General features: G+C 39.6%; 2 protein-coding genes and 1 long non-coding RNA gene across 13 annotated transcripts in view; 2 read left to right on the forward strand and 1 right to left on the reverse strand.

Annotated features, from left to right (window-relative positions):
• Positions 1–19,688, forward strand: part of LOC144281960 (uncharacterized) — a 60,142-nt gene extending 40,454 nt beyond the window's left edge. Inside the window, exons 3-4 of one of the 3 annotated variants that reach the window (XR_013350343.1) lie at positions 15,940–16,085; positions 18,288–19,688. This is a non-coding gene — a long non-coding RNA (uncharacterized LOC144281960). Of the gene's footprint in view, positions 1–15,939; positions 16,298–18,287 lie in introns of those variants that run through there. The other 2 variants (XR_013350342.1, XR_013350341.1) reach the window with 2 other exon arrangements.
• BTF3L4 (basic transcription factor 3 like 4) lies at positions 624–22,932 on the reverse strand. 9 transcript variants are annotated; one of them, XM_077844950.1, is made up of 6 exons: positions 22,879–22,932; positions 18,570–18,636; positions 14,935–15,048; positions 2,533–2,734; positions 1,655–1,714; positions 624–1,084 (listed from the first exon to the last, which is right to left on the reverse strand). In XM_077844950.1, the coding sequence occupies exons 2-6, from the start codon at positions 18,621–18,623 to the stop codon at positions 1,038–1,040; spliced, it is 477 nt and encodes a 158-aa protein (XP_077701076.1). In that variant the 5' UTR covers positions 18,624–18,636; positions 22,879–22,932; the 3' UTR covers positions 624–1,037. The 9 variants fall into 9 exon arrangements, with proteins under 9 accessions (XP_077701076.1, XP_077701081.1, XP_077701074.1 ...); XM_077844955.1 differs by lacking the exons at positions 18,570–18,636; positions 22,879–22,932 and adding exons at positions 12,874–12,953; positions 21,808–21,942; XM_077844948.1 differs by lacking the exon at positions 22,879–22,932 and adding an exon at positions 21,808–21,942.
• The window catches only part of TXNDC12 (thioredoxin domain containing 12), a 29,344-nt gene continuing 27,462 nt past the window's right edge, over positions 22,913–24,794 (forward strand). The window contains exon 1 of the mRNA XM_077844957.1: positions 22,913–23,131. Within this exon, the coding sequence (XP_077701083.1) occupies positions 23,035–23,131 (97 nt within the window). The 5' untranslated portion in view covers positions 22,913–23,034. The remainder of the gene's footprint in view (positions 23,132–24,794) is intronic.

Here is a 24,794-nt window from a genome sequence, read left to right on the forward strand (position 1 = left end):
CTTTTTCTGACTCAAAAGGACATTCCTAATTTTAACCTTGCTGAAAACAGGCATTTTGCCCTGTTTTATTAAGAACAGCTAGTATACAGGATAAGGCTGGCATAAAATTATTTAGCAAGCACATGCTAGCTATTCCTGTTTGAAATCTACCAAACTATAAAATCAAGAGGGAAATAAAAAGTTGAAGATGGAGCTGTTGTTCCTCAAGATGAGGGGAAAAAGGTCTTACCAAAAGAGGGATTAGGCACTCACTTAACTCTATATGGAGAACATCCTTCTCAGGCTAGCAGAAGATGAGGAAGAGCATTACTAAAGGCTGACCAGGCCACTGGGAGCCCAAAAGGAAAGGGAAAAAGGCATTTAGGAAGAAAGCTAGAAGAAAATCTTCTGGGTCTAACTAGGTAAGTGAATCTAAGGCAGACGCACCAAAGATATGCTACCCACTATGCCAACATGGAGCTGGTGGTAAAATATCTCAAGACATTTTAAACCCAGAGGAATGTATGAAAAATATGTTAACAAAGCAAATTAAAACCAAACTTCCAAGGGCAAAATCTCCTCAGATATGAAATCGAAGACAGTCACTTTTCATTAATTCTGTGATTAGAAAAAAAAAATAAAAGTAACAAATGTAAAGATTTGTTTTATTTTCTACTGGGGGAAGAAGGACGATAAATAGAACCGTTTTCCAATTTGCTCTCCACTGTATACATACATACCCACACGCATACACAGACATACACATACCAAAAATACCCAAACAAAAAAAAACAGAAAACTGAGAATCAAACACCAAAACACCCTCAAACTGCACCAATACTTCGTATTTTGACCAAAAGAATAGATCCTGGGAGGAAGTGCAAAATGCAAAATCAAATGACCGAAAAATGCTGAACAAACAGCATTATTAATATACAAAATATTTATATTACTGAACTAGTAACAGTTGATGTTCTCCATGTCTGTAAAACTTTGGAACCACATAGCTGATTTGTTAAATCTAGTCCATGCCAGCTTCCAAACACAGAAAAAAAATTTTAGTTAGCTTCATTCTTTGATGCCTCATCAAAATTTTCTACGAGATCTGAAAAAAAAAAAAAAAAAGTTAAAGACACAATATATAAATTAATTAATTAATAATAAATAATAAATAAATAAAAAGGAGGTAAATGAAATTCCTAACTTGTAGCCCTAATAAAAACCAAATTGTGGCTACTAGAATTAGCCTGAAAACATACAGGACAAGAAGCAGAAATGAATGAACTGATGGTACTTCATTTATCTGCTTTTAAAATGCTAATCCTAAGGAAATGTTAGGTTTTTTTTTTTGCCTGTGCAAACTACTAAAGTGAACAGCATTTTTGTATGTCAATCACAATTCCCAGAGAAATGTTTTAACAATAACTATGCAAATTTAAAATCACAGTGATTCTAATTTAACCAATGCAGGCAGCAGAGCTTTATGTGACAATTTCTGATTCTAAGTTTTAAATGAGAGGTCTTTTATTCTTTTTCATTAGATTGTATCCGTGTTTTTATGAGTCAATTTAAATTCATGAGCTCACTATCAACAAAAACTAAAAATCATTATACAGTGAATTAAGTGAGATAAACAGGCTGCTAAAAATCTTAGAGCTAAAGAAATGTCAGTTACCTGGAACATCATCATCCTCTTCATCAATGTCTTCTGGTTTTGGTGCTTTGCTATCCAACACTACAAAAAATTTATTTTAAAATTAGTTTAGAGCAAAGGCCTTTACAAAACACTTAAAATGTTATTCTTTTCTCTTATCTAAATCTTACATAGTTCAGAAAAGCTAAAGATTGTCTGATCTAAGACTATACTTTTTACTTACACAGAAATCAGTAACACTTTATTAGGTATATACTAAATATAGCTGTCAATTTCAATGGGCAGTGAAGGTAAAATTTATATGGAAAATGAAATAATTCAGATGGGCAGGAATAAAAAGACATTCATTATAGTTAATTTATTCCCTGAATTCCATATGCTGTAAGTCAAAAATCAATATTTAAGATTTTCCATCTCTTCTGGTGTAAGAAAGTATGTAGTTATGTAGTATGGGCACTAATGTAAAAGGTGCTTTGATTTTTAGGGGTAACAAGACACATCTGAAACCAGAGCTATGGTGGAAATTCAGAACTTATGGTTGCCATGGTTGAACTATAGGTTTAGTCAACAATATTAAAAATACAGTTCTGTAATAATAATATCTTCTTGTCATTAATCAGAAGTGAGTATCAAATACTGTCTATAAAATGTGGTCTGCAGACCTTTTAGGTAATTACCTCTCAACTCTTTATTATCAAAATGTATCCGAATATTCTATATGCCACAATGCATAATTATTAAAGAAATAAATTCAAACATTTATGAAGTATAGAAGCAACATTTTAAAAAGTAAAATTTACATACAAGTAAATTCTTCCAATATCAAATGGGACACCTTTTAAATCATTAGGCTCTTCAAATTAAGGTAGAGAAGGAAAGATACAAACTGAAATACCTACCTTGCCGAGGGAACTGTTCAGCTAACTTCCTAAGACTTGTTAAGCTGTCAGCACCAAGCTGACTTAATATTCCAGGAAGCATTTCTGTGATTGGTTTGGCTTCTGCATGACCAGTAATTGCAAAGGTGTTAGCAGAAAGGGAAGCTTGGACTTTGGGATTGTTGAAATGAATAACTGTCCCATCATCTTTAATCATGTTCACCTATATGATCATAGAAGAAAAATGTACTTCACGTATTTGGTACAACTAAAACAATTATTTGTTTAAATAACAATTTAGCCAAATATGGTTTTTTGTTGTTGTTGTTGTTTTTTTACAATCCCCAGGTAATAATTGTCTAAGCAGTAGATATGGGTGGAAAAAGATCCTAGCAACAATATAAAATGGTGTAGATGGCATAAATTACTAGGATAGTCAAGAAATAGTCATTTTAGCACCTAGATTTTAAATTCAAAGACTTCTACTATAAGTCCATGCCCAGATTTTTAAAATAATGGAATTATCAGCCAAGAACTGGCTTCTTAATGAAAAACCCATTATTGTGCCTGATTTATACTATATCAAACTAATCTGGTACAAATTCCATTTGGTGGGTGGGGTAGCATCGTATTCAGGTGACAGGTTGTAAAGGGGTGATAGCATATGGTAAAAAATAACCACTGAAAATCCATAAAGAACACTCAGAAATTTAATCAGATGTTTCACTCCTTTGAACACTTAGTAAATTTACAAAAATTTCAAATTGTTCTCATCATGTCATTCTTTGTAAAGGATTTTGTCAGTTCCTCTAACTCTTAAGTATGACTTTTAAACAACCTTCAATAACCCTTATAAAGATCAAAGAAGCTCTCTCACTTGCCTGGCCACCTGAACATGCTTTATCAATTATTGGGAAACCTTTAAAACCATCCTCACATTCTTTTGGTAGCTTTCACCAACATGAATTGACTATTTCAAATTGGACTTTATCCATTGCTTGAAAAGGAAGGTTAAACATGCACTATCTAAAGTATTTTTATCTCTCACTCATTCACTTTCTTACTGTGTTTTAGTAGAGTTGAATTTGCATGAGTTAATAAGGGTGTAAAAAATGTGATTCCACTACTAGTTGATTCCACTGGGTAAGTTACCTTGATGGTAACATGCTTATTATATAAAAACGTTAGGAGAGTTAACTCTTGGCTACTTTAGAAGCATTTCATGATCCAAAAACTGCCTTTGTCACAATCAAGAAGAGATGCTGAGTGTTCTCCATGGTCAGTGGGAAGTGGGCTTTTCTTCCTCAAAGTGATCACCACGACTGATAGCACCAGAAAGGAAGAGGAACAAAGGGGCTTCTAAATTTCAGGCAAGACCTGGAACACAGAGAAAATAAGGCAAATCCCCTGGAAAATTGTAACTGAGCTCTACAAATAATTTCCCAAATTTTCTCTGACAAAAATCACAATTTGAATTCTCTACCCTTCCCTGTATCTCTATTATAATTAAGGTTCTATTACACATATTAGATACAGTAAGGATTCAATCCAGCTGTTCTGAATAAATACCATTGTGAATTAAAAATAAAACTTTAGGGGATCCCTGGGTGGCGCAGCGGTTTGGCGCCTGCCTTTGGCCCAGGGCGCGATCCTGGAGACCCGGGATCGAATCCCACATCAGGCTCCTGGTGCATGGAGCCTGCTTCTCCCTCGGCCTATGTCTCTGCCTCTCTCTCTCTCTCTGTGACTATCATAAATAAATAAAAATTGAAAAAAAATATTAAAAAAAAATAAAAATAAAAAAATAAAACTTTAAAAAGATTTTATTTGAGAGAGAGAGAAAGAGAAAGATCACAAGTAAGGGGGAGGGGCAGAAGGAGAAGCACACTCCCCAGCTGAGCAGGGAGCCTGACACAGGATTCGATCTTAGGACCCTGAGATCATGACCTGACCTGAAGGCAGATGCTTAACTGAGTTACCCAGGTGTCTTAAAATTTATATTGGCTTTAGAAAAAGATATAGTTCTGAAGATAATTATAGTTTAGGTAGAAAAGTTTAATAGTAAAGTGGCTGAAAATTTGGAAGAGGAGTGATTTGAGAAGGAGGTGGCATAGTGGATATGGAATGGAATGTTGTTCTGTATCTACCCTAGAGTCACATTATTCTAGTTTGGGAAAAGAATAAGGATATAGTAGGACTTTACATTCCAAATCAAGACCAAATCTCTGTAATACATCCAGGCATGAAATGAATCTGAAATACTAGAATTTGAGATATTTGTTATTTATAAATGTTTAAGTCATAAGAAATTTGAAATCAATACTCCTCCAGAAGTCAGGCCATATATTTGTTGAACTTAAGAGGCTTTCTAATTCAAATGTCTTATCAGACAAATAAATACTAAAGATAAGAGCTCTTGGTTAAGCAACATATCCAAGGACAGTAGCTAGTTACATGCAAACCTAGAACTTGAACCTGGGGTCCTAACTTTGTTTAGTTTACTTCCTGTGATATCATTCTCATTCTTAGAAATGTTTATTTGCCTAAAAAATTCAATTCTATGGCCCCACGAAAGCTTGCCAGAGAATTATTTATCTCAGAATAAAGGCTTAATGGAGAAAGCAAAAAAACTCAACACAGATATATGGATAATATATATCTTACTGGCTATGAAACAAGAGGCTAACACAAGCCCCTCTCCCCTGCCTTGCATCATGCATTTTCCTATTTAAGCTTCTTTACCAAAAGCTAAATGTTAAGTCATATTTTACGACCTAATATAGGTCTTTGTAGTTTAAAATATGTTGGGTTTAGTGTGAAAAGCAGGATGAATTCCATCTCAGACTGTGAAATAGAAATACATTTATAAATAGTTGTTTTAAATGGGGTTGCACAAAAGATGTAGCTTCATGAATACAGAAAGGTCCAGAAAAGGGTGGAGAGTTTAATTTTAGATTAGAGAATGAAGTATTAGAAGTTAAAGGCCAGAATATTTTATTTCCATCTACCATTCTTTCCTCTCTACTGAGCAAATAGCATGGTTATGTAAGACTCCTAGATGCAAGCTATTAGAGGAGATGATCAAAGGATGAATTGTTGGGCTGAACAAGATCAGTTAGACACTTCCCCCACACCCTTTTAGAGGCAAAGAAGGGATAAGGAATTTGTTCAATTCACAAAGCAAACTGTGTGCATTTCATATGGAGACTTCACTTTTTCCGGTGATTTTACTGCTGTTGGTTAACACAAGTAATACAATCTATATACAGTATAAAGATAAGAAGCAGACAAGGAAACAAAGACTATTAAACCAGCTACTGTACCAGCTCAGGTATTTTTCCAATCAAACAGCCCCTTTATATAAAAATGTTTTTTCCTAGGGCAGCCCGGGGGGCTCAGTGGTTTAGTGCCGCCTCCAGCCCAGGGCATGATCCTGGAGACCCGGGATCGAGTCCCATGTCAGGCTCCCTGCTTGGAGCCTGCTTCTCCCTCTGCCTGTGTCTTTGCCTCTCTCTCTCTCTCCTTCTGTCTCTCGCTCTGTGTGTCTCTCATGAATAAATAAATAAATAAAATCTTTAAAAAAAATGTTTTTTCCACTTCAACAGGAAGCTGAAGGTAAAGGATACTACTTGAACTATGGAGGAAGCAGCATTTTTGAGACCCCAGTCCACACCACCAGATGCCCTTGCTCTTATTTTTTGCTCAAATAATACTGACATGTCCTATAGTTACCAAAAACTATTTTCTCTCTCATGCCCAGTACATTTACATATGCTGTTTTCACTGTTTAGAAGAAACTTTTTCTGCTTTTCCATCTGCATATTCTCATTTATCCAAGACTTGGGTCAGATGCTTCTTCCTCTATGAAAATTTAGGGTTATTTATGTACTTTCTGCACTTCATGGGAATTGCAATTATATAGAAATGTCTTGTAGTATAATTGTGTTTGCAAGTCTGACTTTACTAGAAGGTGAATACCTTCCGATCAGAGGCCATGCCCTACTAGACATAGTATGCCCCCAAGTGTCCAGGACGTAATAGTCACTCAAATTTGCCAAATGAATGGACACCTCAAATACAATTTATTTTAAAATATGGATGCTGTCAGACTTCAACTCCCCAAATGCTAGATGAGGGATCATTTCAAGTTTTAGAAATTGCTCCAGTAGTACTCTTAATGAAGATGCATAGTACCTCCTGAGCTGTATCTTTGGCTTGACTTTTTCTATTGTTCTGACTTTTCAGAATCAGTGTGAATGCCCAACAGAATTCAGGGGTATTTTAAGTCATTCTTGGCAACTGCTGGGTGGCCCCATTATGATGCTATCAAAACCTTATGCCTTTGGTGAACCCTGATTGGGGCACATATATTAATCACAGCAACCTTCTATCTGGTAAATCTGATGCTTGCTTTATTCCTACACAGCAATAAGCTTTTATGGCTCTAGGAGGCTCACAAAGTTATCCTCAACTCTACAGCTCGCAGACAACTGCCTTCTCAGTTTAGAGAGGAAGTTTAAATTCTTCCATGTGGTATTTTTTGTATCCAAGTCCCCACTAGGCCAGCTAGCTGCAGTTCTGAGAATTGACAGTTGTCTTAAAAATCAAGTTTTACTGCTACTCCTTCCTGTATGTAGTGGCATTTATCTATTTATTTTTAAAAGATTGTATTTTTAAGTAATTTCCACATCCAATGTGGGGCTTGAATTCATGACCCCAAGATCAAGAGTTGTATGCTCTATCAACTGAGCCAGCTAGCTGCTCCTGTAATGGCATTTAAATGTTTATCAGGAAATTCATCTTTTGTTGCCTTACTCCCATATCTTAATGGGGTAAAATGATAGACATTTTAAGAATAAGGCACACAAGTGTCTGTGGTTTTGTGAGGCTAAGGGATGTAAGAGTTTGAAGATTATGGGCTTGGCACATACTTCCATAAGTCAGTTTCTTTCACATTCAATCCTTCTAAGCTCAGCACTTGCTTATTTCTAAAGGTTGTATGAAGCATAACCTATTATTGTTGATATGAGCTACAGCTAACAGCTGTCATTAAATTGTATGATATGCTGGGATCATTTTCTCTTATGTGCTGGTGGCAAGAGTCTGATGAGATGGATTCTTCACAGCTATGCAGTAGATACTGTAAAATGGTATAACCTTTTGAAAAGCAATTTGTTTTTTTTTTTGTTTTGTTTTGTTTTTTAATTTTTATTTATTTATGATAGTCACACAGAGAGAGAGAGAGAGGCAGAGACACAAGCAGAGGGAGAAGCAGGCTCCATGCACCGGGAGCCCAACGTGGGATTCGATCCCGGGTTTCCAGGATCGCGCCCTGGGCCAAAGGCAGGCGCCAAACCGCTGCGCCACCCAGGGATCCCTGAAAAGCAATTTGGTAACATGGATGAGGAATTCTAAAATGTAGAAAAAAGAAAAAAAAAGAATTCTAAAATGTTCATGTTCATTCAGCCAGTAACTGTATTTCCAAGAATCTCTCTGAAGGAAATCAGAGATGAAGATACATATTATGTATATTAAAGTCAAGGGACACCTGGGTGGCTCAAGCAGTTGAGCATCTGCCTTTGGCTTAGGTCATGATCCTGGAGTTCCAGGATTGAGTGTTGCATCACGCTCCTGCATGGAACCTGCTCCTCTTCCCTCTGCCCATATCTCTGTCTCTCTCTGTGCCTCTCATGAATAAATAAAAAAATCTTGAAAAAAAAAAAAAAAAGTCAAACATGTAATTCTTTTATTATCAAAGTATTATAATGTATTATAAATTAATAAATGTTTAATTGTGGCATAACCATTTATTGGAATATATGTAGACATCTACATTGATAATTAAGAAGAGATTTTTTTTTTTAAAGATTTGTTTTGGGGGAGGGGGAGGGGGAGGGGGAGAGCATAAGCAGGAGGGGCAGAAGGAAAGGGAGAGAGAATACCAAAAAGACTTCATGGTGAGTGTGGAGTCCCATATGGGGCTCGATCTCACGACACTGAAAGATCATGAAATGAGCCAAAACCAAGAGTCAGACTTTAACCAACTGCACCACCCAGGTGCCCCAAGAAGAGTTTTTTAATGATATGAAACAATTTTTTATAACAATGCTATTTGGGGGAAAAAAAAAAAGATTCCAAATTGTGCATCTAGCACGGTCTCAAATGTGTAAAATACACACATATAAAGATGGGGAAGATACAAAATTAATAATAGTTATTTCTGGGTAGTGAGGATTACCATTGAATATTAGTATCTTCTTCATATTTTCTGTATAACCATAATTTTCCACAATAACTATATATCTTTAATATTTTATCTGTTTGAGAAAGTGAGCACACACGAGCATGTAATCGGGGAGAAGAAGCAGAGGGGGAAAGAAAGGGAGAGGGAGAGAATCTCAAGCAGACTCTGTGCTGAGTGTGGAGCCTGACGTGGGGCTCTAGCTTATGACTCTGATATCACAACCTGAGCCGAAACCAAGAGTCAGATGCTCAACCAACTGAGCCACCCAGATACCCCTACAATGACAATATATTTTTATATTGGAGGGGGAAAGTGATATTAAAAACAAAATATTCAGATGAATGGGTAAATGCAGTATTATCCACACAATAGAATATTACTCAGCTATGAAAGGAGGAAAGTTCCAATACATGCTAAAACATGGATGAACTTTGAAAACATGCTAAGTAAAATAAGCCAGAGACAAAAGAACAAATATTGTATTTTGTGAAATATCTGCAACAGGCAAATTGACAAAAGGTAGGTTAGAAGCTATCAGGAATTGGAGAAGAGGGGATAGAAAGTTATTGCTTAATGGGTATAGTTTGTTTGGGATGATGAAAAATTGTGGTTGCACAACACTGTGAATATAATTAGTGCCACTGAATTGTACTTAGAAATGGCTAAAATGGCAAGTTTTATGTTACATATATTTTACCATGATAAAAAAAAAAAACAGTAAAAAATAAAACAAAAACCTGAAAAGCAGGGTCTTAAAATATAAAGTAAGGCTGCAATGGAATGAAAGGTGAATGGGACATGAAGTTTCCCTTTTATTCTCCTGTACTCAGAGCCTGAGGCTCTGGTTCGAGGAAAAAGGAATTATGGTTAAGAGTCCTCCTTCCAGGGGCACCTGGGTGGCTCCATGGCTGAGCATCTACCTTTGGCTCAGGGCGTGATCCCAGAGTGCTGGGATAGAGTTCCACATCAGTCTCCCTGCAGAGAGCCTGCTTCTCCTTCTGCCTATGTCTCTGTCTGTGTCTCTCATGAATAAATAAATTAATTAATTAAAAAAAAAAAAAAAAGAAAGAGTCCTCCTTTTGGTATAAGTGGCTCAGGAAAAGAACCAGAATGAGAAAAATGTAACAGTAAAACCTTATGTGTACAATTACGAAATTTACATTTTCAGCTCTAAGTGTTTTCCTGAGCTCCAGCTTTCTATGCCTAACCTTTTTTTCTTTTAAAGTAATCTCTACACCCAATATGAGTTTTGAACTCATGACCTTGAGATCAAGAGTTACAAGCCCCACTGAATAAACCAGCACTCCAAAGGCTAACTTCTTGAGAACAATTCCATCTCAAATAATCAGAATGCCTTAAACTTAATAGGCCTCAAACAAACTCACGGGAATCAGCATACTATAGACTATAAATGAATAAACACACTCCCTGCTATCAAGACTCCTATAATCTGAAAAACAGACTAACTGGTTAATAAGTAACCATTATACCCCACAATACGAGGTGGTCATTAAACGTATGATAGCAGAACAATTTAAACTAAGGGTAGTAGAAAGGGTTGATTAATTAATTAGGTCTGGAAATAAAAAAGTTTCATAGAGGCAGAATTATATCCTAGTTACAATAGAAGATGTACTCTGAATATAAAACTCTGAAGCAACTAGGCCATCTGGATCAGAAACTCAGATTTTTGGTGACATTTCTTACCAAATAAACCTGATAAAAATCAATCATTTCTGAGAAATGGACAGATCCCACTGTTGATAGACTTACATCATCAAGTGAAGACAGGTGACAGCATGATCACTATATTCAACTAGATTACCAAATAAGAAGCATATCCAAATACCTTCAAATGTCATATAATATAAAACATTTTTTAAAATTTAGTTCTGAGACACCCTGGTGGCTCAGCAGTTTAGCACCGCCTTCAGCCCAGGGTGTGATCCTGGAGACCCAGGATCAAGTCCCACATTGGGCTGGAGACCCGGGATCGAGTCCCACGTCAGGCTCCCCGCGTGGAGCCTGCCTCTCTCTGTCTCTCATGAATAAACAAATAAATAATCTTTTAAAATAAATAAATAAGTAAATAAACTTTACACCCAATTTGGGGCTCAAACTCATGATCCTAAGATCAAGAGTCCCCTGCTCTACTGATTAAGTGAGCCAGGTGCCCCAAAGTTCAGCACTTCGTTTTTTTTTTTTTTTTTTTAAGATTTTATTTATTTATTTGAGAGAGTCAGAGAGACAGATAGTGACAGAGATAGCGAGAGAAAGCTCCAGTGAGGAGGAGAGAGACAAGGAGACTACCTGCTAAGCAGGGAGCCCAATGCAGGGCTCAATCCCAGGACCCTAGGATTATGATCTGAGCCAAACGCAGATGCTTAAGTACTGAGCCACCCAGATCGTGAGTTCAGCACTTTGAATGAAGTTTCAAACATTCCAAATAAAAAATAACAATATTGTAATTAACGTGTTTCTTCTAAGATATATTTTTTCACATCCTTAGTGTTTCTGAAAACTTCTGTACATATATATTTTCTTTTTTTTTTTTTTTAAAGATTGTATTTATTTATTCATGAGAGGCACAGAGAGAGAGAGAGAGAGAGAGAGAGAGAGGCAGAGACACAGGGAGAGGGAGAAGCGGGCTCCATGCAGGGAGCCCGATGTGGGACTCATTGTGGGACTCGACCCCGGGTCTCCAAGATCACGCCCTGGGCCGAAGGCGGCACTAAACCGCTGAGCCACCCGGCTGCCCCTGTACATATATATTTTCATGTTTATATTTAATGCAGTAGTTTCTTTTCTCCCTCTAAGGAGCTGTTTTTAAACCAAGCATGTGTCATCATTTTCTTTAAAAATTTTTTGAAAAAAACTCTAAACTTAGTAACACAAAACATGTTTGAGGCAAGCCACGTTATATATAGTATACAAGATATTCCTACACAAAATCTGCAAAGTGTTATATAAAGTACAAATATCTGAGTCCTCAAAATACCAATTTTAGAAACAGGGAAAGAAGGAAAAAAAGTGAAACTGTTTCCCATCTTAGGTTCAAATATTCAAAAATTGTATAGCTGTTACCTTGCATTGTTAATTATCTTTATGCATATCTTCTCTGTATAATTGGTCTGTGAGGACTGGAAGACATCTCACGCAGAGTTTGGGTGTAATGAGAGTGTATATGTGCTTGTTATGTAGCATTAATTTTCCTTTTTTTTCCTGAAGATTTCTTTCTTTATTTGGGAGGGAGAGAGAGAATGAGCAGGAAGGACAGACTCCTTGCTGAGGGAGGGGGAGCCCGATGTGGGGCTTGGTCCCAGGACTCTGAGATCACGACCTGAGCTGAAGTCAGATGCTTAAGCAACTGGGCCAACCAGGCGCCCCTGTAGCATTAATTTTCTGTGCGATGTTTTGGAGTTACAACTCCTTAAAGTTTAGGACGGCCATCAATGGTACCAACAAAGAAGAATTCACACCAGTTTAATAAATGCTGTAATAAAAATACAGGGCATTATGAAGGCACATAGGAAAGGCATCTGACCCTTCTTCATACAAAATGTGTATGTGTGCTATCAGAAAGGCTTCTGGGAGAATCATGCCAACATTAAATACCTGAAAAAAGAGGAACATCAATGTCCTTGGAAATAGTGGTAAGGATTGTTTTTTGTTTTTTGTTTTTTTTAAGATTTTGTTTATTTATTCATAAGAGACACACAGAGAGAGAGGCAGAGACATAAGGCAGAGGGAGAAGCAGGCTCTCCAGAGGGACCCCGATGTGGGACTCAATCCCAGGACCCCGGGATCATGCCCTGAGCCAAAGGCAGATGCTCAATTGCTGAGCCACCCAGGCGACCCTGGTAGGGATTGCTTTTATCTGTAATGGTGTAACTAATAAATTCTGCAGGGTAGGTGTTCAATAATACAGGGTATAAGGCAGATTCTTTCTTTGATTGGGGGGCTTGAGGGATGAAGGAGGGGAGCAGGAGGAGAGAAGAAAGGCCAAGAGAGATATAAGAAAGTGCAACTAAAAAGACCAAAAAGCAGGATAAATTGATGAACAGAATTGACATCTAGTTTTGACATACTTCAGTTCAAATTTAGATTCCAGCACTTACTAGCTTGGGCAGGTACCTAATTCTCTGTCTCAGCTTTCTCCTCTGTAACCAATAACAACTGATTCAAAGAGATTGTGAATCTGAAATGGGATAACAGATATTTGTCTAGTTATCTAATTAGATTCCCTACTAGACTAGACTGTAAGCTCCAAAGAACAGAGACTATGAATAATAACTTTTGAACAACACCTAGCAAATCCTTGGCAAAATGCTTGGCACACAGTATATGTCCACTAAGTGCTGACTATCATTATTTTATTAGGACAATTTCAACTACAAAATTACCATCACCTCAGCATAGCACTGTAACAAGTTTGGCTACATTCTGAAAAGATAAAAGACTGTTAACTGATTGGTTTCCTTATTTTATTATAAAACACTTATAAAATGCTATCTGACCACAAGAATTTTATTAATTCTAAGAACCAGAAGGTATCTCAAATCTGAACAAAATTAAACATTTAGAAAAACATGCTCTTGGAGATATTACATAGTTAAATCTATGCTTCAAGAAGGCATAAATAGAATCTTTTCCTCTCTCTAAAGAGGTGTTTTTCAACCAAGGTTGACTTTGTTCCCCAGGGGGCATGTGATAGTCTGAGAACATTTTTGGTTGTCATAACTGGGGGGTAAATGGAGGCTACTGGTATCTACTGGGTAGAGAGTAGGGATGCTGCTAAACATCCTACAATGCACAGGACAGTTTCCACAATAAAGAGCTATCTTGTTCAAAATGTCAATAGTGCTCAGGTGGCAGGGAGGGCTGGGGGAGGGGGAGAAATCAGAGAGTAGAAATGTAGGCAAAGATATAAGATTGCCAAAACACTTATAAGTTGTTTAGGTTTAACATTATCAGCTATTGTCTATTATTGCAACTTATTTTTTTTTCCAAGCCTTAGATTTAAAAGAGGCTTAGATTTTTCCCCCCTCATATTCACCCCCGATAAAAAGAATGATCTCTCTGAAAATTATTTTAGATCAATAAAAATATATATAAGCTTTCAATAACACAGAAGAAAAAAATGGATATAAAATGCTTAATTTCAAGACTTGCAAATGAAGTTCTAATCTTTACCAGAGTAAGAATGCACAAGCACATCAAGCTGAAAGGAAAAAAAGATACATGTGGCTAACATTTTCTACTATTTTATTGGTATACTAATTTTGAAAGTACAAAGCAGTTTTAAATGATGTTATTATATTTATTCATATATGCACAGTAGAAGGAACATGTGGCCATTTCACTGCCTTTTCTTTGGTACTCTGCTATTTATTAGTGATCCTTGCCTCCACATTATTTCTGTTTTATAGCACATGTGCATTAAAAGATCTGTTAAAAAATGTGAGATGGTACCACACATAGTAATGATATCATTAAATATAATTTAAACATTCAATTTAATTTATGGCAGTGAAAATTTAAACATTATGGTTACTCTCCGAAATGGAATCAGCAGGTAGAAGTGAATTTAGATGGTAACAGATAATAAATAGCTGATGTTATCATTTTTCTTGAGTATCTTTTGTAATAACATCAGTCTTTGGCTTTGTATTTGAGAAGAGCAGTATCATCAGAATATCATAAGGTGATTAAAAAATTTTAACCAATACTTTCTGGAAAAGGTCTAACATGAAATCCAATCCATGTAAAACTAATGCTAGAGCTTCTTGGCTGAGGTAATAAAGAGATGCCGTTGAGCAGAAAGGGAAAAAAAAATCCACCTAATTTGAAGAAATCTTGGAGTTTATTTCTATACTATTAGAAAAAATATCTTATTTTGCATGAAAATTCAAGAGCAGTTTCATAATTTTGTCACATATTGTCACATATGCACTCTGAGTCACAAAAGTATGATGAATTCCTTATCTGTCAACTAAAATTATTTTTTTACAATCATCCATTCTTATACAATAAGCAAATTCAACACCTAGTCCTTCAAAGACACCTGAGTGACAATATCTGAGTTTCTAAGCTGATATTTTACATTTGAAAAGTGTAGATCATTATTTATGAATGTACTATTTGTCCACATAATTTAACAATTTACAAAACGATCATACCTCTTCAATACCAGCTATATTATTCACAGCCAGTTTTTTTAGAGAACTCTGAAGTTTTTTGTCATCAGCTGTAGCTGTTCTGTGTACCACCTTCTTCTTTCTGCGAGCTGTACCCTGAAAAATAACCAAGCAGAAGTATTAGGATGCCTTGCATTTGGCAACTGCAGTCACATGTCTTCCTATTCACGATACTCTAATTAAAACTCATGTAAGAAATTGCTGACTTAATAGTAATGACTAAGAAGACTGCTCAGAGATGTGATTGTTAGCTTAACCCAGATTTTTGAGGGTCAGTTCTAGCCAGTTATTTTTTCCAGTATCCATTTATCATTTCAATGTTTCAAAAGTTTTCTAATAAAAAAATACAATATAGCAATTGTGTGTTTTGTAACAACTTCCAAACATGCTTTTTTAAAAAAATCATAACTACCACCCTGACAATAAAGTTGTCTAAAGATATTCTGAAACTGAAGATTCTGACATAATTAAGAATCAAATGTCTACTATATGAGTGTTCTACCCTCCTAGAATCTAGGAATGAAAAAAATCAAGTTCTTACTTTAGGGAGCATACATTATAGTGCTAGGGGAAAAGTCAATAATAAACAGAACCATTCAAATGGGATAAAGGTATTAAGGGAAAAAAACCTCAACACAGTAATAAGAATACATATTAGGTGGAGGCAAAGCACTACTTTATTAGAATGTTCAGGGAAAGCCCTCTGAAGAGTTGACATTATGTGCTGAGACCCATGGGAAGATCTAGGGGAAGAGCGATCCAAGTAGAATGAAATAAGAGTGAACCTATTGTTTCTACAGAGAAAGCAGGTCAGTCGTGGCTATAGCAGAGTGAACAAAAGGGGAGGAGGAAAGTGCAATCAGAAAGATAGGCAAGGGCCGAATCATGTAGCTTAGAATGCCATGGGCAGGAATTGGATTTTATTCCAGTTGTAATAGGAAGGTTTTAAGCATGAAAATGATTTGACCTCATTTATGATTGTTATAGATGACTGAAGTTGCTGTGGAAAGTGAACTATGAGATCAATCAGGAAGCTACTGCAGCAGTTTGACGAAAGAAGAGAAATCTGGCAGTGGAGATGGTGAGAGCTTAGACTGTCAAAAGAACCAACATGCTGATGGATTGGACATGGGGTATGAGGAAAAAAGGAATCTGGAATGATGTTTAGAATACTGGCCTGAGCAAATAGGTTGACAACTATACTATTTGCTGAGATATTTCTAAACAGATACTTCAAAACTTTAAATATGTATTTCCATTGAAAAGCTAAAAAAATGGATTAAATTCCTGGGCCAATTTAAAAAAATGTAATCTATAACACAGAAATAAAACATTACCAAAAGAAGCCTAAGTCTTGAGGGCTAAAACTTCCTGAGACCTGGCAGAGTAAGGGGAAAGGAGAGGTTTCCATCTCTGGGTAGTTCCTGCAGGACTCAGGGGATCAGCTTTATAGAGTAGGCAGGGGCTTCAGTCTCAGCAACGCGGGTGGGAGTGGAAGAGAATTCTGGGAGTAGCAGCAGAGGTTGTAGCAAAACCCAGTTGCTGGAGGATGGACGAGGGACTATTTTCATAGCTGGTCATTTATTCGTAAAATGTTCTTAACTCAGGAACAGCTCAGTTGCTTGCTGTATACCTCAAATGAAATGATCCTCAGGTACCTCAAATTTAGTATGTTTGAAAGCTCATCAGCCCACCAAACTGTTTTTCCTCTACTTCCTAAGTTTTACAGCTGATGGTACCACCATATACTAAGTCTTTAAAACCAGAAGTCTGAGGGTCATCCCAGACTCTTCTTTCTCCTCTCATGAGTTATGTTGATTCCACCTCCTAAATTTGTGTTCCATATACTATAGTAGCAGCCTCCGAATTGTTCTCTATGCCAAACTTCCACGTCACTCCATTTTCCACGTTGCCAGCACCTACCTTTCTATAATGACTGTTCTTAAAAATATTTCAATAGTTGCCCGTTGCCTATAGGATAAAATCCTAAGCCCCTTAATATGGCATATAGGACTATGGTACAACCCCAAATTACCTAGTTGTCTCATTTCTTACCATTCTGTATCCATTATATAGTCTAAACTCTAACTGTACCGAACTAAAGCAAACCATCCATTAAATGCCATGCTATCAGCATCTTAGGTGTCTTAGCATGCTTGAGAAAGATGATCCCCTTTTCACTCTACCCATTTACCCTCACCTATCTACCTATAAATTCTTGCTCGTTCAAATCTCAGCTCAGTGCTGACTTCATTGTCACTCCTAGGCAAGAGCACCTTGTATCTCATTCTAACATTTACTATTCTATGGTGTAATTGTGAGCATGTCTCTTTTTCAAGCTGAACTATGTTAGAAGAAAACCTTGACCAGCACATAGTAGGTGTTCAGTAAACTAGTTAAATGAATGAATGTGCCGACCACCTGGTTTAAAATATCTAATAATGTGCTGAATCAAGCTCTTCCAGGTATATTCTAGTTTCTGAATATCCCAAGTTTTTGCATTGGTACATTACATTATGCTTGATGCTACAATGTGACTACATTGGTTACATGAACTTGTTACTATGACTCTGGAGTCCTATAACTGTATAGCTATGGAAGGAGAAAGTGCTAGTCACCTCTCCCTTTCCCTTTCTATCTCCATAGATATGGTTATCATCAAAGTAAATGAAAAGTAGAGAATCTACACAGTATCCTACCTACTCACTGCCCAGGTCTGAGCTGAGTACCATTCTTGCTTTTCCTTTTACAAAGATTGTACTGGGCAGACATAAGGGCGGGGCATTCTCCTTGAGCCAGAGGCTAGAGCTAAAGGGAATCAAAGATTCTCAGAATTAGCTCTTCCTCAGGCTTCAAAGTACTTGGAATAAGAATGTTTGTGCTCATATTGACCAACACAGAAGAATAGGCAGGAATTTGGGAGGAAAACCTAGCAATGAACAGAATGTACGATTAGCTTGAGCATTTCCAGTTAAACCTAATAAACCTAACTGTAGAAGTCGGTGTATCCAGTCAAGATGATGCCCTGCAAATGAGTCTAACATAATAACATTTTTTTTAAGATTTTATTTATTCATGAGAGACACACACAGAGAGAGGCAGAGACACAGGCAGAGGGAAAAGCAGGCTCCACGCAGGGAGCCCGATGTGGGACTCGATCCAGGGACTCCAGAATCACGCCCCGAGCTGAAGCAGGCACCAACCGCTGAGCCACCCAGGCGTTCCAGCTATCATTTATTAAGTATATACTCTGTGCCAGACACTATGTTGGGTGTTTTATAAGTATTACTCTAATCCTCGGAAGCATCTTATGCAGGATTATTTCTGTTTTGCAGATGGGAAGATGGAGGCCTAACAAGGTTGGATAACTTGTTCATGTCACATAACTACCAAATGTTAAGAGGATTCAAACAAAGGTGGCTATTTCCATTGTACCACCAGACAGAGAAGTCTTCTAGTTACCTATTTTCAATCTACACAAGTTATTTTCAAATTGGAATGTGGTTTGATTTTGATTATTGAAATGACTTTAGATTTTCAATGACCACAAATCCAAAATAATACTACTATCTAGTAATAATACAGTCTCCTCTCAATTTTTCTTATGCCACACTCACCTTGCCCCCTATCCGGACCTGAGCCTGAAGTTTGGCTAACTTTTCTTGATTCATGCTGTTGGTAAATCTAGGGGGGGAAAAATAGATTTGTTAAAGTCACTGTTTTACCAAAATAAAATAACTGTTTATGCAACAGTACCTTCTGGTTCACTAGGCTTGCAATATGCATCACCACCATGATATTAATACTCTCTCTATATTCTTAATAAATATTAATAACTTGTTCTGGCTTCATAAACCAGATATTAAAAGAACCAAAATTAAATAGGACCACCAAGGTGTCTAATATACAAACAGAAAATAGAAAGGGATCCAAGTTACCTATTTGAAGATCCTTCCTTAAAAAAAAATTCAATTCTTTAGCATTCAGCAAAACCTACCCAGTTATAAAATCTCTAGACAAAGCCAGTTTTCTTACCCCAGAGATTTTTACAGCAGACAGCATTTACCAAATGTTATTAGCACAACCTTTAAGTAGACTTTTTCTCCCAAATCATAAATGAACCATAAATAACTTTGTAACCATAAACAGAAACCACCCACCAAAAGCCAAAGAAAAAATTCAACAAAGGCTCTCTAGCTGTCAAGATATGAGGTAGCATATCTTCAAGGTCAGATGGTAATGTTAATAACAGGAAAAGAGAGCCAGATTTTCAGACATTCAGCAGTTTAGCAACCCTTTCCACAGAGTTCATTCAATACCTTGCACTGATATAGTATGTCACACTTGTCAAGATATTCTTGCATACATGGTAAAATGCCTCCTTGCACAATTTGATAAAAACATCTCTACTACTTTACTTCTAAATTTTTGTGTGTCTTTAGGGGCAAGGATATTCTTTTTTTTTGGGGGGGGGCAAGGATATTCTTAAAAATAAACTTTTTTAAGGCTAATTTTGATTTTGGAAATTCAAAGAAAATTGTAAAATCATAAATCCTAATCTGGTGATATTCCTATTAAAGAAAAAAGGTTCTTAAGTTTATAATGGGTTGTAACATTCCACACTATTTGTTTATACAAATAAAAGCCAAGGTTAAAAGCCTTGTTTTACTTGTTCTGTGGACCAACAGATCGTTAGTAAGATGTGAAAGAGGAAATAAAGGCTGTTATCAAACCTTTTCTGGCCAATTCTCTAATCTCTTTATAATTATCATTCACATGAAAAAGATGTCTTCATTTGAGAGATGAAAGAGAATCAAAGTTATATAAGCACTATTCTGTATTCTGATACTGCACTTTAGCACTTACACACACATATATATACTTTAAGGCTAAATAAAGTCTAGTTCCCAAATAACATTCAGAATATAGGATTCCTCAATCTTTGCCCAGCATTGTATCACAATGCTCAAGCAGCTAAAAACACTCCTTTACAGAAGGAATACAAAGCCAGGCTTAGGTGTGTGCCAGTCTCAACTCTGCCATAGACTTAAGTTTGCTGAGGCAAATCCCAATGTCTATACTCAGTATCCACAGAAAAGGACAAATATTCACTTTTTCCCAAAGGAACATGGCCGTGATAATATAGAGAACTAACAAAGAGCCTAAGGAACTTTCTACAAAAAAAAGGGGCTAAGTGAAAATATTAGAACCAGACACAGGGTAAACTTTCTGGGACTCCTCTGCATTTTGAAATAACAATCTCCAAGAGAAGAGTTCGAAGACAAGAGATTGAAGTCAAGATGAAGAGTCTTGACTTGTTTGAAAACAAAAAACAAAAAAAAACAAAAAAACGAAAATTAACCGTTTATATCAATACGTAGATGAAAGAACAGATTCCATTCCATGTAATTAGTACAACAGAAAACTTCTTCCCAAGAATTACCTGAGAAAAAGCATTTTAGGGAAGTCGTAAACTCAAGGAGGCAGGGGAGGAAGAAAGTAGTCCTTTGTCTACTTAGTAGCAGGTTGGGGTGTGTGGAATTGAAGGAGAAAAGAGGATTGGATTTGGTGTTTGAGAGGGATGAACCGCCAAGCTCAGAATGTGGACTAGACCTCAAAGATCACCGGGTTTCATTTCCTATTCCTCAAGCAACCTTCACTTCATTATACCCATTATTCCTGTCTTGTATGTGAAGCTATCCCAAATACCTGCAAGCAACAGGGTATAAATAAATCATAAACAAATCAAATAGTTCACCTCTCTAATAGATTTGGAAATGAGGGTCCAAAAGGGAGAAGTCACTTCCTAAGAACATAAACGACTCAATTCTTCCTTGGGGATCCCAGGATGGTTCAGCCCTTTATTCAAGGACTCGAGAAAGGGGTAAATAATGAGGTTATAATCGATAGTTACTGAGTGCCTACGTTCCCAGCAATACGGCGGGCACTTTCACCTGTCTACATAGAGATACAATCATTTCAACCTTTAGTCCCGACTTTTTATTATGTGGAGTTTCTCTAAGAGAGGCACAAGTTTTGGAAGCAGAAGGATCAAGGTTCTACCAATTAGGGCTTCAGAGAGGTAGTTTAGTTTCTGAACTTGTATTCCTTCTGGTCCGAAAAGCTTTACCACCACACGGTCTACAGCTCGCTTCGGGGTCAAAGGTCAGTACGAGGCGCAGGGTAAGGCTCGCAGGAGACTCACACGCGGGGAGCTATCGTTGCCCTCCCGAGGGGGCAGCAACGTGTGGTGCAGGACGTGCGCACGGAGGCGGACGCCGCCATTCACCAGCCGGGGGCCGGGGCGCGCGCGGCCAGTCCAGCTCCCGACCGCCCACTACGCGTCGGCAGCGTGGCGGGGCCCTCTAGGCGGCCGGCAGCCTCGCGCAGGGAAGCGCAACCGTAAACAAACACTGCCATCGGGAGGGGAAGGCGTGGCGACGGCTTCAGTCCCAAGCGCCTGGGGGAAGGGGCCGCTGACCTCAGTCTCCCTAGCAGGAGAGTGGGAGGATCAAGGAGATGACAAAAGAGGCTGTCGTCACAGCATTGTTGTGAATAAAGAAGAGGAACTAGAGAGAGGCGGGAGACCCCCGCTCCTGGGGCAAAATCCGGGCGGCAGCAGCGCGGGCCCGCTCGCCCCACAGGGGCGGTGCTGCTGGGGACCTTCCCTCAGGTGCCGACCCCCAGCTGCGCCGCCGGTAACCGACAATCCCAACCAGCCGCCTCCGCCCCCACTCGGCTGCCGCGGCGGAAGTGGCAGCCGGAGTGGTTGGCGGGTGTCGGAAGAAGAGGGCGGGGGGAGACCGTGCGCAGCGGCCTATGGCCGTGGAGTGGCGGGACCGCCGGGGGTCTCACCTGAAGCAGGGAAGGTCCTCCAACAACAGCACGCGGCAAGAGCAAGATGGCTGCCTCAGTCGAGACAGAGAAAGACGACGGCAGGAGCGACGGCGGGAGCGGGGCCCACGTGACACGCCCGGCTCCGCCTCCCTCTCTCACCGGGGCAGCCTATCTCGGGGAGCGCAGACAGGGACTACACAACCCAGGCTGCTCTGCGCCTCCCACTAGAAGCGCGGCAGGCGCAGGTGGCCGCACTGCATTCTGGAGCTTGCAGTCCCCCTTCCATTCCATTGTGTGCGTGCCTACAGATTGGTAGCGAAGTGTGCGTTTTTGTTTGGGTGTGTACTTTATCGCAGGGCTTTCACTGAGCATTAACTCCGCACTGTCGAACTCAACTAGTGCGGACTCACTAGTATGAAGACTCAACCAGTCTCCACTCAGGGAGGAGACGGGAAATTTTGACCTGTTGGTCGTGTAAAAAAAAAACAATTGAGAAGAAATAGTCAACCCACAAAGTTTAAGCACGACAAAACAATTAGGTTTGACTAGATGAAACTTTACGCTCTAAATGCCTGCAGTGACTTTTGTCCTGGTTCCATGAAGAGCTAGGTCGGTTTTGCAATAATCCGAAGTTTGGTTTTCCCGGAGCTTGCACCAGTTCGTTGCATCACCCGTGAGTGATGCGGCCGCGGGGAAAAATAAGGTCCAGCGCTGCTTCTCCAGCAGAAGAGGGCATTCTTGCAAGGCACGAGACCACGCGCTGCAGAACAGGTTTGCCAGGTCTCCTCGTGGCCCGGGCAGGAATTGAAGAATGAAATCCGGTCGTCAACGTTTTTTATTTGCGGAGCAGGAAAGGGGAGGCCAATGGGCAACGCGCCCACTGTTCGGAGCGGCTGACCCCCACCGATCAGTGATCTGCGTTATGAGAGTTCAGGGCCGCGGTTCTTGGGGGCGGGGCCGCTCGCAGGCAGCCGCCCCAGCCGCGCTCCCCGCCGACCGTCCCCGCCGCCGCCCCCGCCCTCTCGCCCGGCCGCCGGAAAGCCCCCCCACCCACCCACCGAGCTGCGTGATCTGCACCTTTAAACTTACCCGTGTCACGCGGACCCCGGAGGCCCCACCCACATCCGTCAGACATCACTTCCTCAGGGTCACCGAGCTAGAAACTCTGGGGCGCGAGGGGTGCGGCTGAGCCGCGCTCGGGGAGGCGCGGGCCTTGGCGGGGACGCGCCCCCGCGCACTGTCGCCATGGAGCTGCGGCCTCACCTCGGGGCCACCTGTGCGCTGGGCTTGGGTCTCCTGCTGCTCGTCACCTCTTCTGATGGACACATCGGGCTCGGAAAGGGTCAGACCAACTTCCTGTCTTAACCTTTACTCACCCTGGGCCCGGCCCGCCCAACCCCCGACTTGTGCTCACTCGGCCCTGCGCCCCTTCTGTCTCCGAGGCCACGCCGGGTTTCTTTCTTCCTCCTTAACCGCTCCTGGATTTTGAGGATTTCTCGGGGTTAGGAAGTAGCGGGTCCGGGGAAGGTTGAGATGGGGAAGTTGTGCTTGAGGCCTCCCTAAATTCTTGGGTTGGGAGTAAAGAATGGCCCTTAAATCAGGGAAAGCATGTCTAAGAGTCCAGCATCGGTGCTTAGCACTGGGAAGGAAGGTCCTTAGGAACAGTCAGTCCCCTTCCCTGCTGGGCGGCATAGGGCCTCTGGACCTGCATATGCAGAGATCCTCTCCCTGGTCTTATATCACCCTTCTCACCTCTTCTCCGAAGAGCTGGGCATTGCCCCCTCCGTGCCTTGGGGAGAATAGGACCTGCATTCCAGGAAGGCATGACTGGTATATAAAGAAAGGCCAGGAAGGATAGAGGGCCTGATGTTAGAGAGAGGATCACCAGCGAGTTGTCCTTGGTGTGCTTCAGACAATGTGTCTGAAGAAACTGAACTTTTTTGGGGACTGAGGGGACAGTGGTTATGAATGGGGGATAGGAGGTGTGACCCCCTTCTCCATCCCTTTACCTACACCTTCTTTGGAACTTGGGGTTTATGCTTTTCTAAGTGGAAGAGTGGTAGCATGGATTCCCCTTTCCTTCCATTTTTTGTACTGACCTGACTGGATAGAATGATTCTGATACAGTCCTGCTGTTTTAAATTCTGCTTTATCCTCCCTGTTTGCATATGTATTGGTAGGTGATGAGTTGGGAGGACATTCAGTGTGCCTGAATGCAGTCACTCCTTCAGTAAATAATTAATTTTTGGTCCCCTGTCATATTCCAGGCCCTGCCCTAGGCACTAGGGATAAAACAGTGGACAGGACAGATAAGGTTCCTGCTCTCACAGAGTTTGTATTCAAGTCAGAGATACATGGACACATGAACAAGAACAAATTAGGAAGCAAGAAAATTTCAGCTAGAGAAGTGCTATGAAGGAAAGGAAACTGATGGAGTGGAATAGCTAGGGAGAATGAGGGACCTAGCATTACATGAGCCAGGAAGGTCAAAGAAGGTGGTATGTGGGTTTCCATCTCAGTGATGAAACTGCACAGTGGATTCTACTGGGCCAGAATGTTTTCAATACTGACAATCCCAGTTTGAAACAGATTACTGTATACTCAGCACAAAATTGTAAGTACCACGGGAGACAGAATATGGTGTTAGGAGTGTGGGTATAGATCTGAGTTTGACTTTATTCTGCTGTTGACCAGCTGAGAGACTTAGGACAAGTTGCTAAACCTCCCAAAGCTCAGTTCCTCATCTGCAAAATGGGCATAATAATAAGTACCTTGGACACTCAACAAAAAATGTATTGTGTTCCAGTTACTGTTAGGTGTAGGCAGTACCTTGGAGTCACCTATTTAGTATCTTTATTCCTTGTTAGACGTAAACTATGTGTGGTTGTTTCAGTTGCCATTGCTGCATAATAAACCACCCCCCAATTTAGTGATGTAAAGAAGTCATTTTATTATGCTCAGGATTCTGAGGGTCAGGAATTCAAACAAGGCACAGTGGGGAAGGT

The sequence above is a fragment of the Canis aureus genome, chromosome 13 (genome assembly GCF_053574225.1).
Source record: "Canis aureus isolate CA01 chromosome 13, VMU_Caureus_v.1.0, whole genome shotgun sequence".
Classification (NCBI taxonomy): Eukaryota; Metazoa; Chordata; class Mammalia; order Carnivora; family Canidae; genus Canis; species Canis aureus.

Excerpts from the sequence above, each read along its gene's own strand:
- BTF3L4 (XM_077844947.1), bottom strand. The coding sequence starts at position 21,237 with ATGGCGGCGTCCGCCTCCGTGCGCACGTCCTGCACCACACGTTGCTGC. Across the intron at positions 15,049-18,569 it reads AGGTCCGGATAGGGGGCAAG|GGTACAGCTCGCAGAAAGAA; the intron begins GTGAGTGTGGCA and ends GTTATTTTTCAG. Across the intron at positions 2,735-14,934 it reads ATATAGCTGGTATTGAAGAG|GTGAACATGATTAAAGATGA; the intron begins GTATGATCGTTT and ends ATGATCATATAG.